Source organism: Rhinolophus ferrumequinum, chromosome 2 (assembly GCF_004115265.2).
Source record: "Rhinolophus ferrumequinum isolate MPI-CBG mRhiFer1 chromosome 2, mRhiFer1_v1.p, whole genome shotgun sequence".
NCBI lineage: Eukaryota > Metazoa > Chordata > Mammalia > Chiroptera > Rhinolophidae > Rhinolophus > Rhinolophus ferrumequinum.
The window spans coordinates 48,932,000-48,945,408 of NC_046285.1; the positions used below are offsets into that span (position 1 = coordinate 48,932,000).

Genomic DNA, 13,409 nt, shown 5'->3' on the forward strand with positions numbered 1-13,409 from the left:
AAGCATGCTAGCAAAGTTTTCCTCTGGTACATGTATCAGGCGGGATTATTATCCAGTTCAGTACTTCCGAGTTCCTCTGTGAGAATGATTGCAGCGGCCGTAAAGGAAGTGGCGGATGCAGCAAGCCTGTGCTGACGGCTGTCCTCTCACAGGTGACGGCAGAGCTCGACGCGTGGAATGAGGACTTGCTCCGGCAGATGAATGACTTCAACACGGAGGACCTGACGCTGGCGGAGCAGCGGCTGCAGCGCCACACGGAGCGGAAGCTGGCCATGAACAACATGACCTTCGAGGTCATCCAGCAGGGCCAGGACCTCCACCAGTACATCATGGAGGTGCAGGCCTCGGGTAGGTGACCTGTGTCATTCTGTTCTCCTGGCAGCGCGGTGATGAAAGCTAGAATACCCGCATGGTTCCACTCTGTCCGTTCCTTTTATTCCTATAGATACAAAGGACAGACACTGAAGCATGAGAGCTGAAATAACTTGTCCAAGGTTGCCCAGTTAGGCTGTGGTGAAGGTGGGAATAAGGCCAGCGTCTCTTGGAGCTGTGAAGAGAATGGGAAATATCAATGATCAAAATTAGCACAGACTAAAAAAAAATGGTAGCCTGGAAAAAAACCAACCAGGCTGACTTCAAAAGCAGTCAGCCGGCCGTGTGAATTGTCTTCACATGTATAAATTTCCGCTATTCTACTCCCTCCTCCCCTCACACACTCTCCTGCCCTGTCCTCCACCCCCAGGGCGGCCTCCCTGTTTCCTGTTCCTGCCTCTCAGAGTCCCGTTTTCCTATCACTGGTCTGTGCAGGAGCATAGGAAGTGTTGATAAAAATGTGTGGCAAGGTCATAGAGTTGTATAACTTCTCAAGAAAACATGGCTGCCTTCCCCAGAGTTGACTTCTTTTCCTCTTCGGAATTTATTTACTATTTATCCCACAAATGCGTGAGCCCTGACTGTTATACCTGCCACTCTCCAAATTATTGGCCTTTGATGTCAGAACTGGAGGGAGCCATCATGGTCCTCTGGTCCCACTACTCCAGAACAAAGAAGTCACTTGTCTGGGCACATACCAGTGGAGTGGTAGAACCCAGGTCTGTCCGCCCAAACTCACCAGGTCCTCACTGGCTCAGGTTCCTCACCCTCCAGGAGGAGGCAGACGGAGGCTCAGGCCATCCAGTCTTTAAAACACCATGGGTCCGTGTCCCTGTTGATCACGAAGGATATTTAGAATCATGAGACGGTCAGGTGGACCTTAGCAATCCAACTTAACTTCAGGGTACCATGTTTCTTTTAACAACCCGAAAGAGTACATGCCAGCATTCTACGGAACTTCACTTCCAACCAGAAGAGAGACACCTGGCAAATTCTGTTCACTTTGGTCAACATAATCTTTTCTTGAATTTTCGTTTGTGTTGTGAATAGGTAGCAGCTGCCTCTGAGACCCAGTCTGCACACGGTCTGGTGTGCAGACCGTGCCCTGCATAGCCCCAGGAAGGGCCATTCACATTGGTCTATCTGGTGACTGTTTTAAACATGACAATGCCCCCAGGTATTCTGATGTAGCACTCTCCGAGTGGGACTTGGCCAGCAGCAGAAAGCTCCTCAGGTGATCCCACTGTGCAACCAGGGCTGAGGACCACTGCTTTTCATCAGGATGGTTAAATCACAGCCGCTGATATCTATGGAATGCCCCAGGACAGGGACTCCCAAAAGTGGTTCCCAGATGGGCAGCATCAGCATTCCCCGAGGACTTGTTAGAAATGCAAGTTTAAGGGCTCTTCCCTAGAACGTGCCACATCAGAATCTCTTGGGGTTGGGCCCAACCATCAGCTTCCCGGTGACTCGATGCACCACTAATGTAAGACCGCCGATCTAGGACCTTGTCACTCGAAGTGTGGCCCTGGGCCCACAGCATCAGCGTCACTGAACGCTAATTAGAAATGCAGAATCCCAGACTCATGAATCTGAATCTGCATGTTAACAAAATCTCCAAGCAAATCATGTGCACAGTAAAGTTTGAGAAGCAGAATTCTAAGCCATGCTTCATATCTTTTCACAGCCTTGATAGAGAAGGTGGGGAAACTGTAATTCTTTCTCTGTGATGGGGAACCCTCTCTGGACTCAGGGTTTCACCATACGGCTTGCCCTCATGAGGTTCACAATAGCTGCCCATCCAGCTAAGCCTGGGACGATGAGAGAATGTAGACACAGTACCTAGGACAGAGGCTGGGGCAGAGAAGCCCTGCAGGTGTGTTCGCCCTTCACCCCTCAGTACTGATGCATCTGGCAGGACGGAAGCTCATCTGCCTGAAAACCTGTGACGCGTGGGACTAGGATGCTGACATGACCTTGGGCAAGCCCACCTCTGTCTCAAGAGCCGGGTGTCCATGGTAACAGAAGGACTGCCAGGAGCTGGCAGTCCCTGAAGCCTGCCTGTGACTGGGGTTGGCTGTGCTTGGCGGCCAACTTAACTGTGAGGGCTGAGTGGGTGAAAACATTCTAGGCAGATGGGCTGCCCACCCCGACAGGACCCTGTTCTAGAAATGAGCTTTGTCAAAAGAGGCTTGATTGGCCTCTTCAGCCCCCTCTGCTGGGACTGGCTGTTGCCCTACTGCTACCTCAGCTCGCTGCTCAGTCTGGTATAGCCCGTAAGGCTTCGAGGGAAGCTCACTCTGTCTGTTACTGATTGTCTGGTCTCACAGAGGAGGCATCTCTGTGAGAGGACCTCATCTCTGGCTTGGAGGAGGGAAGGGCAGAATCACGCCAGAGCTGGGGAGTGGGGGTGGAGGTTGGGGTTGACCCACGTGGACCTTGCCCCCAGGTAGGACATCAGAGGAATGCAAGACATCAGAGACTCAGGTTTGAGGCAACAGACGGCTTGGGCATTTATGATTACACCTAGTGAACTATATTTGTCCTCAAGGTGAAATAAACTGTTGTCTTAGAAAAAGGGCAATTAGCAAAATTAAGAATTTCATTGGTATTTAGCGCTCCATGCTAAATTAATTAAGGGCTTAGACTTTGATTTTTATAGGAGGAAAGGAAGGTAGGGCATTTCCATACACTTATTTTCAAGTATGAAGTGTGTAACATTGAGCCAGCTTCTGCTAAATCTCTCTGGATGCCGATAACTCTAGCCAAAGCAAAGGCCTTTGCTTAAATCATTATCAGCCCTAGGACTCGAAGGCAAAACAAGAACAGCGTCTTCACTTGCTGATTGTTCTTTTCTCACTGTAGTGTTGTCCATTTGAACCTCAAGTTGGAAGGTGTTTGCTGGAAAGTTAAGTTCAGGGAAGCACGCTGGCTGAACTCAAGGTCCGGTCGCACCGCCAACGTGCAGTCTGACGTTGAAGCCCCTTTTCTTTTCCGTTAGAATTAGTTTCTTTTCCTGCCTCGTGTGGCAGGTGAGCATTCGTTCCTCAAGTCCTTTCCAGTTCCCCCTGCTGTGCTTCAGCCTCACCATCTCCACCGGTCATGCCACAGTTCTTCTCGCCAGTGTAATCTGACCCGTGACTGTGGGCTTGACCTTGGGCATAAGGCGAGAGCGGCATAGCCCATGCATGTGTTGCTTTGGTGGTTTAATCAAAGCTTCAGTCTCTCTTTATGCAGCGTTTTTAAGTGAGAAATCTTTGGAGTCTGTGGCCGTGATGCTTAAAACTTACTATTCCTGGAAAGAACCCCGGCACAACATTTGAAAATAAATAAGCATTTAAAATAAATTAAGTTTGGGGGGATCACTTTTCTCCTTGAGCGTAGAGGTTAAGAGTACAGTAGCAGAAGAAGACTGGCTTGGCATCCCACCAAGCCTCTGACTACCTGGGTGAACACGTGACCCAATCTCTCTGAGCCTTGCCTTCCCCTGGAAGATGGTGATCATAAGAATACCAACCGTAGAGAGTCGTTGTGAGGGTGCAGTGGGGTAATACACGAGCACGCTCAGGGGGCAATATATCTTGCTAACGATTATCAATTGGATTAGTATTCTAGCACTTACTGCATTCTGTTGGGCTTATTTGTGTTCCTTGTAGCTTCTCCAGCAGCATGAGGGCATTCTTTTTACAGTCCCAGCATCTAGCAGAGTGATTATGCCTTGCACAGAGCACATTCTGAATAATAATAGGTGCCAAATTAATCAAGACTAAACATCCGTGTGGGTGGAACAGATGTCGGCAAAAAGAATGGGCCACAAATAATTTTACGTGTGTTGTAAAAGGAAGGAAAAGACCTGGGTTTTTCCAGGATGGAAGCTACGCTGGGGTTAATAGGAATATGGATCTAGTGAGAGCTGAGAGGAGAGGAAGAGAACCTGGATATAACACAACAGTTCTCAACCTGGCTCCCTATGTACAATCGCCTGGAAAACTTCTCAAAAATACCGAGGTCTGGGCCCCATCCCTTAGGGATTCTTACTTAATTAGTCTGGATTGGGCCTAGCTATTTTTTTTAACTCCCCAAGTGGTTCCAATATATAGCCAAGGTTGAGAATACTGATCTGAAAACCTGATTAAACAACTTCGTAATTTCTGAACTGGGTATTCTACTGAGGCAGTGATGCAGACAGAGGCGTGGGGAGGCGAGGAGAAAAGAGAAAAGAAGATGTTCTCCATTTGAGGCAGACACATACATTTAAAGATCACACCGTCAAAAACCATGTTACAAGTACAAGCAGCATAGCCAGGAATACCTACCTCGTACCCTAGACCCCAGCCACCTCTCCTTGAGGGAATTAAAGTGATTCCCCCAAGCTGACAGCAAAGGAAAGCAAAGTAAGACTTTATTATTAGCTGTGGCTTTGAGCCCTAAATAAACACAATGCCTAACATTCTAGCAACCTTGTGTGGCAAGGAATATCTTTGTCCCTTGATTGCCAGCCATTGTACCATTTTATCCAGTGGTTCCCAATCTTGTTTGCATGTTGGAATCACCATGGGAGTTTTAAGACTTACTGATGCCTGGGTCCCCCCCACACCCCCAGAGATTCTGTTATGGGTCTGGGGTGTGGCCAGGACGTGATGATTTTTTTAAACTTCTCCAGATGAATCTAATGTCAACCAAGGTCCAGAGCACTGGTCTAATCGTGTCCAAACCACCGTAGTTTCTGATGCTATACGTAAAGCAAGTACGTAAACACGGGACAGTAAGATTGTATATTACATTGTATAGAAGCCATTCAACTGTCCATCAGTAATCAACAATGAATGTTATGATTTCCCCAAGGGAAAGGGAAAATGGATATTTTTTAACCTACTACATGCCAGGCACTGAATATACCTTATCTCTTAGTCCTCACGGCACCCCCACAGAGTTGTTGTTGGGATTCCAATTTTCCCCAGGCTCAGAGAGGATAGGAGACCAGAGACTCACCGTTGACAGGTTAGCATGGATTCAAAGCTAAGTCTGTCCTTCCCCAAAGCTCTCAGGTGCTTTCCACCATAGCACATGACCTTCCCTAAAGAGGCCCATAGGTTCGCTGAACAGGTATTTATTGGGTGTTATGAGACAAGTACTGTGCTAGGTCCTAAAGATGCAGAGAGGCATAAGACAGACAGGACCCTGGTATCGGAGAGCCTGCATTCCTGCAAGAATGTGGACCAGTTAACAAGGAGCCCACTTCCATGGAAGTGTTCTGAGGCAGGGATGGGTACAGGACATGGGGGGAGCACCTCAGAAAGAAATCTCAATACAACCTTCTTCAAATAGACCGACAAACTATTCATTACAAATATATTTCACCACTCGATGGAAAGAACAAACATGTCTTGTTGCATTTCTGAGAGCCCCTAAGGAAGATGGTTAAGCCTATGATTAGATTGAGAGGAATAATGTCAACTCCCGCTGCTGTTGATTGATGGATGTGTGCCACTTGATGGGTCTTAACTGGGACTCATGTCAGTGTGTTTGGGGGCATGGGGGAGAGGGTGAGTTGCTGTTCTTCCAGGCGCAGCCGGAGTAAGTCTTCGTGTCCCTCCCATTCTCCATCCACAGCAGGATGCGTGGTTGAGGAGTGCAGAGGTGCCGCAGGCATCGTCTCCACCCGTTCTGTTTCCTGTGTTCATCCCGCACAAAGCAATCTCCAGCAAGGTCGATGAAAATGAAGGGTTGAGTGTCAGCACAGGCTGCGAGCCTCCTCTGGACGATGTCCTAAGCAGCTGACTGGCCGATTTAGATGAGTTACTAGGCTCAGAGAGCCGATTTACATGCAGTGTGGCAGGGGTGAGCCTGAGCTTTCCACACAAAGACACTTTGCCCAAACCCAGCATACGAAACATGAGAGATGCATCCAGAATGAAAATGAGCTGGGGGGAAAAAATCACACCGTGGCTGGAAGCAGGGAAGAGCATCTACTTCTGCAGATGGATCTAAATTACATTTTCAGGAAGTAAACATGGGGGTCAAAAGTCATCCCGTTTTGCTGAGCCTTGCAGAGGTAGAAATTTTTGTATTTCTTCTTATTTTTTATTTCCGTCAAGGAAATGCTCTACCTCATCCTCTTGGTGATTGAAAATAGTAACTAGAAGGAGGTGACTGCCAAAAGAACACGCCGTTCTTTTCTGTCTCCCACAGATATTTCAGGAGCTAGGACTCGAAATTATGAAACTGACAGAAAAAAAATAAACATGAAAAGATACTGAAATTATTACCATGTAACACCAGAAAAAAGTTTTTCCCACTCTCCCATATCATCCTTTTATAAAAACACTTTTTTGCCTCTACAGAAATGAATTTCTTTTAGCGTGTACAGACATTCCTTATACTCCCCAGACTGTAGCCTGCAGGTGTGTTGGTGGTTAGCAGTGATGTATTGGTGTGAGTCAGAGAAACGAGGAGTCTCCAAAATGGATTTATTTTTTGAAGTGGCCATCCATATGTTGAGATCGGTGGCCTCCTTTGGATGTCATCTCCATCTGACCAGCTAATGAGAGTGTACATTTGGCAGAAGTTCTTGAGACAGGGTCTCTTGGGCTTTGTTTTGTATTTCCCAATGTGATGCAGAGGCTGGCTTGTGAATATCCGGGATGTTGGCAGATCCCCCCCGCAGAGACTGCGGGTGCTGTTATGTCTGGGGATGGACGGCCGGAGAACCACCTCTCCAAGTCCAGTGGGTAAAAAGGAGCTGATCCATCTGTTGAAAAGTTATTCTCAGGCAAAGAATCAGTTAATCCAAAAGAAATGGCATGATTTGAGCATCTCAGACGAAGCTGGTTATAGCAATCTATCCAGTTTCACAGAGGGGTAAGCAGAGGTTGGGAAAGTGCTGAAAATGGCTATTTCCAAATTCCAGCTTTCAAATGTATATTGAAAGGAATGTAGCCTTTGCAGCACTACCTGGTTTTTGTCTACTTTTGTTTTGTTTTGTTTTTTTAAATCAGGAATTGAGTTAATCTGTGAGAAGGACATTGATCTGGCAGCCCAGGTGCAAGAGCTACTGGAGTTTCTCCATGAGAAGCAGCATGAACTGGAGCTCAACGCAGAGCAGACTCATAAGCGTCTTGAGCAGTGCCTCCAACTGCGGCACCTCCAGGCTGAGGTCAAACAGGTGAGCCCGGCCCTGCCACCTCCATTCTGGGCTCCCCACCTAGCTTGGGACTGCTCCTGGTTTGAGATGAGGCACACAGAGCCACAGGTGTAACCGGACCTTAGAAAATAGGTAAGTGAAAGAGTGGTTGTATTCATTTCTGAAAGCGAGGCTGCCATCTATAGGATCTAACAAATGCATCTCATGGTACAATGGCTCAAAGCACAAATGCATAATTTCTCCTTCATAACAATCTAAGGAGAGCATTCCAGGGCTTTCCCAAGTTGTCCTTAGTCACTGAACTCTTTTCTCTTCCTTTCTATCCTCAATCCTGGCTCACAGTTCGTGGGAAACAGAAACCCTTTATGAATAAACACATTCAGCTTTTAGAGCCAGGTTGATTAATTTGGGGGCCCTGTGTGCCTAGTACAGTGCCTGACACATAGTGAATAGTCAGTAAATAGTAGCGGTTGCCTCATTCTTTTCAATGTGTGTGCGGTTCTAATAAGAAAATTTTCTTTCCATATTAACGTCAATTTTAAAAAGAAAAAAAAAGAGTTCTTACGTATATGAGACATTATACTAGCCATTTTTCTAAGGACATACCCAGATCTCTAGAAATCTCTAGGAATATACAATATTCAGTGACACATTTTAAAAATATGACATATTTATATTGTGAACAAACTAAGTGGGCATTATTAGCATGATGAATGGGGATTTCCTATTTAGACAAAGTGGGATTGAAGACATACAAATATAATTACAGGTACATTTATTGAGTGCTGTGTGCCTTTCACACCTATCTCTTGGTCACTCTACACAACCATTCTGTAAAGCAGATGTCATTCCCATTTGGCAGGTGAGGCTCCTGAAGCTTAGAGAGGTCGCCAGACAATGGTCACACTGAGGAAAGAGCACGCCACCTCCCTACACAGGTCCAGGAGGGCCACAGTACTTCAGCGTTTGCGTCTTCTGCTCCACACTCTCCCAAGCAAGCGCACCCCCCTGCTTCTAGCCAGAACCCCACCCAGAATATCCGACGCAAAGACACATCTTCCTCTTTTAAACATTTTCTTTCCTATGTACAGTGACGGCTAGAGCGTTTAGATATAAGTCCATTCATTTAGCCCAGGGAACAAAAACATCATACGTGTTTGATTTAATTATTGCTTGGGCCCTTATAGTCAAGGTATTCCTATGTCTTAGTTATTATAGTGTCTTAATTATTATATTGTTATTTATGGTAATGGGCAAAAGTATTTATCTTCTCTCCTCCCCTTCTCGTCCAATCAGTGCTCAGCCAGAGCCCACACACGCTGTGCTCAGGATCCAGCTTCATCTTCAGCTCAGGTGAAATCACTGAGCCCCAAGCAAGGCTGGATCACAGTGCAGTCATCTAGGTTGTTTTCTGTTTCGTTCCTCTGGGATCACACCTGACTCCCCAAAGAGAAACGGTATTTGTAGCACATCGTGGAGATCCTAGCAGGCTGATCAGCGATGAGTATACAGATTCCAAAACTCTTGTCAGTGGTGATAGGACTCTCTTTTCATCTGAGCAGCACGTTCTCATTTGTGATCTCATTTTAGGAAAACAGGCCATAGGGGAAAAGGGTGTATGTTTACTTTACAAGTGAGGAAACCGAGGTCCCGTAGGTTTATTGCTCCTATGCCTTGTTGACTAACTCAAGCTGAAACTTGAGCCCAGGCCTCCTAAATCCAAGGTCTGTGCTTTGCCTCTGCAAGGCCCCGCTCCATCCTGGGGTCAGGAGAAAGAGGGAAGACCTGCAGCCGGACGCAGTCTGGGACTTCCTAGCCAAGAAGACAGGCAGCCATGGCTTGCACCTGGCAGAGAGGGTGGCACCTGATCGGTCAGTGGGCTCAGCAGGTTGTGGGAGTTCTCTGTTCTTCCTACTTGGCTGTTTCTGTCAGTGGAAGGTGGCAGGCATGATCATCTGAACAAAGCAGATAACAGGAAAATTATTGCTATTTGACTTGGGAATGAAATATATACTTTTGTGTTTGTTCCTGGTATCTTATTTTATTTTTGGCTCCAGCATTAATATTAGAGCCAACTCCCTAATTATGTTCCTCTTGACTGACAGGAAAATGGAATGAATTTTCATTCTCCAAGTCTACATTCTGTATAGGATAAGGAGCTGGGATGATGACACCTAGTTCGTCAAATGGGGAAGTAGATCATCTCTCTCTGAATAATCTAGGCATGACTAGTAGCTGTATACATTTCTATTCAGCATCTCAGGAGTTGGAGGAAAAGAAGAATTCTACTGGGGGGAGAAAATGGTTTCTCCCCACCGTGGCGAGAAGGACACACAGGGGGCTGGTAACTCAGAATGGTACCGGCTTGCTCAAGTCAGACTTTAGGAAAGCTGTGAGGCTTTTGTGAAGGACATCGGCCCTTGGAGGCACCAAAGGACTGCTGTCCAGTTAAGCCCCCAAGCCTCATTAGGCAGCCTTGTTTTCCTTGTCGATATAAGGCTCTTCCTTCAGGGAGTTGTCTGGTTCAGTTTCAGGCAAGGCATTTGGGTTTGATGGAAGTTAGTGGAGAAGGAAATATTGATTTGGAAGCTGTTGACACTTGGAAAGAGGGAGTTAATTTAGATGTCGGTATTGATCAGTGGGGCTAAATTTAGAGACTAGCTTGAGAGTTTCTTTTTCAAATATACTCTCAAGAAAACAGACAAACAAAAAAGGAACAGAAAAAGGACGCCTTCATTGAAATGCCATTAATGGGGACACAAAGGGAGAGGACAACAATGTATGAGTGTACAGCTCTGTCATTAGAACTCTCATAGATGACAGGGATAGCTTTGGCCCTCATAACCTTCCGTGTTGTTACCCCGCAATTATACGAACCTGAAGCTCCGAAGAGTGACGACGCCAGAGACATTAGACTGAATTTTGTGTTCAAGCATTTAGGACAACTGAAATTGATTAATGCAACTGATTTTCTTTCTGAGGGATTACCTAGGACTTTGTATCTAAGATAAATGGCCCAAAGGCCTCCAGAAAAATGTTGAGCCTTGAAGGGAAATCAAGGGAAACCAGTCCCCTGATTACTGCGCATGGACCAGGCCCTAAACCACTTTCCTTTCTTCTAGAAAATAGTTCAGAGTAGTCTCCAGATCCCAGAGAATGCTCTGATTGCTTTCCAGGAAAATTGTTACTCTGGTAAGGGTGACCTCACATTTATTAGACAATTTAGGAAGATTTGAAAATCCTACTTACTGGGCATAACATGAAATGAATTTCCATATGTATTCCTGCATAGCAGTGCATTTAGCAGAAAACAGGCTAAAATGGATTTCTAAGATGTTAGGGTTCTAAGCGATGGGGAAAAGAAATCATACTTGTTTGTCTACTAAAGTCGCTGATTGAAATTACCCCTGTGGTCCAAATACTGGTGAAAACTTGCATATGATCAAGATGGACATTCAAAACAAAGGAGAAAATATTGTCCTGTCTGTCCTCATATTCCTGTGAATAATACTGTGTTCAGTTGGGTTCACTGTACATAAAAATTAGAAAGGAGTTGGCGTAGATCCAAAAAAGAGGCAACCAAAGGGTCAAGTGCAATCCATTTGTTTCAAAATGGAGACAATGAAGAAGACACATGGTCACAGTCTATAACATCATAAAGGATGAGCACGTATGATCTCAGGAACCATGAAGTTTTAGAACAAAGAAACACTAGAAACATGACAGGCTCCCAGGTACCATCGGAAGGGCTAATGACTTTTCCTGTGGCTGGAGTTTCAGAAATGATTGTGCCTTGTGATAAGTTATCTGCAGTGCAGGCCTTAGAGTCAGTGACCTTGAGTGTGACCTCATAGCTTTATTGTCGTGTCGGTATGACGTAGAGAACACAACCATGTACAAGCAGCTTCCCCAGGCTACATGGTGACAGGGTCCAGTTGCCCAGCTTAGATAGCATTGTCATTTGTGGACAGCCACATCCAATTAACCAAATCCAGTTTTCTCCTAACTCGGGGTTATCTGAGTTTCCTTGGCCTGAGGAAGCAGATGTCCATCTTCCATTCTCCCTCTCAGCTCTGACTGAGCGGAATTCATGGCCTAGATCCCCCAGCAGCAATACTGTTCCAGTCCCTCATTTCTACAAAGTTTCTCTGATATCCTGTGGTTATAGGGACAGTGTCTGAATTTTGAAAGAAGTATGTGATGTCAGGGTTCAAAGTGACCTTCAAAGATCATCTAACCTATAGGTAAACTGGTGCCTAAAGGAGTGATTAACGTAAAATGCTCACTTTACAGATTACATTTTATGGTTTGCAAACTACCTTTGCATTATAATTATTTCATTTCACTTTGACCCTATGACTTAGGCAAAGTATTACCATTTTACAGAAAACTGAGCCTCAGAGAGATTACATGATGTTCCCAAAGTCACACATCTCAAGATTAGTAGGACGAACGTTTTCTCATTTTTATTACAATATTTATTTTACTACCTTGCACTCATTTAGATGCTCACAGAAGAATAAATAACTAATTTTATGAACCAGGAAGGTAAAGAACAACAGTGATACAAAATTATACCAACAAAAGTTGTCATTAATCAGAGTACAAAGAATGATAATAACATGACAGCTAAGGTATCTAACATCACATCACGAGGCCCAGAATATGCCAATAAACTCTATAAATTCTGGGACAAAAATTAATATTCCCGAACGTTTTTCTCTTCTCATTGTGAGTGGTACAAATAAAGAATCATAGCATTAGGTAGCTTTGGTCCAAAAGTAAGACCACCACCACCATCATCTGGCTTTACATGTCCCAATATGTTGCTTCCATCCTGATACAGAAAGTTAAGGTCCTGTGATCCTTACTTTACAGATGAGAAAATGGAGGCTCAGAGGGGTTAATTGATTTTGCCAGGTAGGGACAAAGCCAGACGTTCTGACTTCAGATTTTGTCCTCTTTCAACTCTATCCCAGTGCTGCTTCCAGGACTGACTCGACCATAGGGATCAGTCCCCCCTCTAAACCTAAGCCATGGATATAAACACCAGCTATTTTTATCTTCCTAAAATCAAACCTCCCACTTTGAAGTCTTGGAATGCCTTTATACACAGCGTTTGGGAAACAAAAATGAACAAGGATGTCAAGGATATGGGATGATTTAATGAAAGATGGAGAGACTGAAGCCTACTTTATTTCTAAATGGAAAAGCTGCTAAATGGGGATCCCACAACTATAGCCATAACTGATGCTGCAGTTAGCTGAAACTAGAGAGGAAAATATTCCTGCAAGACTTAGGAGGCCGAGAGGGAGTCAAATGGCTCCTCAAGCATTGATTTGTGAGGTCCATGGAGAAAATGTTTCCCTGACACCCTCAGCTGAGCCTTGAACCAAGAATAATGCAAAGAATCATGGCAGGAGGACTTACATAGTTCAAAAATATACATTGTAATTTCCATTTTGCAAAGAGATGAAACATTTGGGCATGTCATCCATGTATGCATGTACCCAGACTTGCAGGCAGCTTCTGGAAAGCGTCAGCACCTCTAGCCAGCCAGCCAGCCCGCCACAGAACACCAGTGGCTTCAGAGATTTCACAAATACACTCGGAGCAGTTATTTCCTGCAACTAATTGCTGTACAGATTGGCATCTTCCCCACAATCTGCCAGACTGGCCATGAATTAGCATCTCGATGCAGATAGCCCAGTGTCAGCAGGATTTCTGCCCTGGTGTTATCCATGCACAAAATGGCATCGGTCATTTTCTGCCCAAGGAGGAAATTTGCAAGATGCCTATGAGGGTTATGGAATAGGAGACCAGGCTTAGTATTTTTCTAATTGTTTAACATAAAGAAGTTGAGAGGAGGAAAAAACAAAACAAAAAAAAAATC

General features: G+C 45.2%; 1 protein-coding gene across 19 annotated transcripts in view; it reads left to right on the forward strand.

Moving 5' to 3' along the window:
* KALRN (kalirin RhoGEF kinase) overlaps positions 1-13,409 on the forward strand; it is a 615,365-nt gene that overhangs the window by 343,026 nt on the left and 258,930 nt on the right. For all 19 annotated transcript variants that reach the window (XM_033132405.1, XM_033132467.1, XM_033132483.1 and 16 more), the window contains exons 14-15: positions 153-348; positions 7,371-7,537. In XM_033132405.1, the coding sequence (XP_032988296.1) occupies positions 153-348; positions 7,371-7,537 (363 nt within the window). The remainder of the gene's footprint in view (positions 1-152; positions 349-7,370; positions 7,538-13,409) is intronic.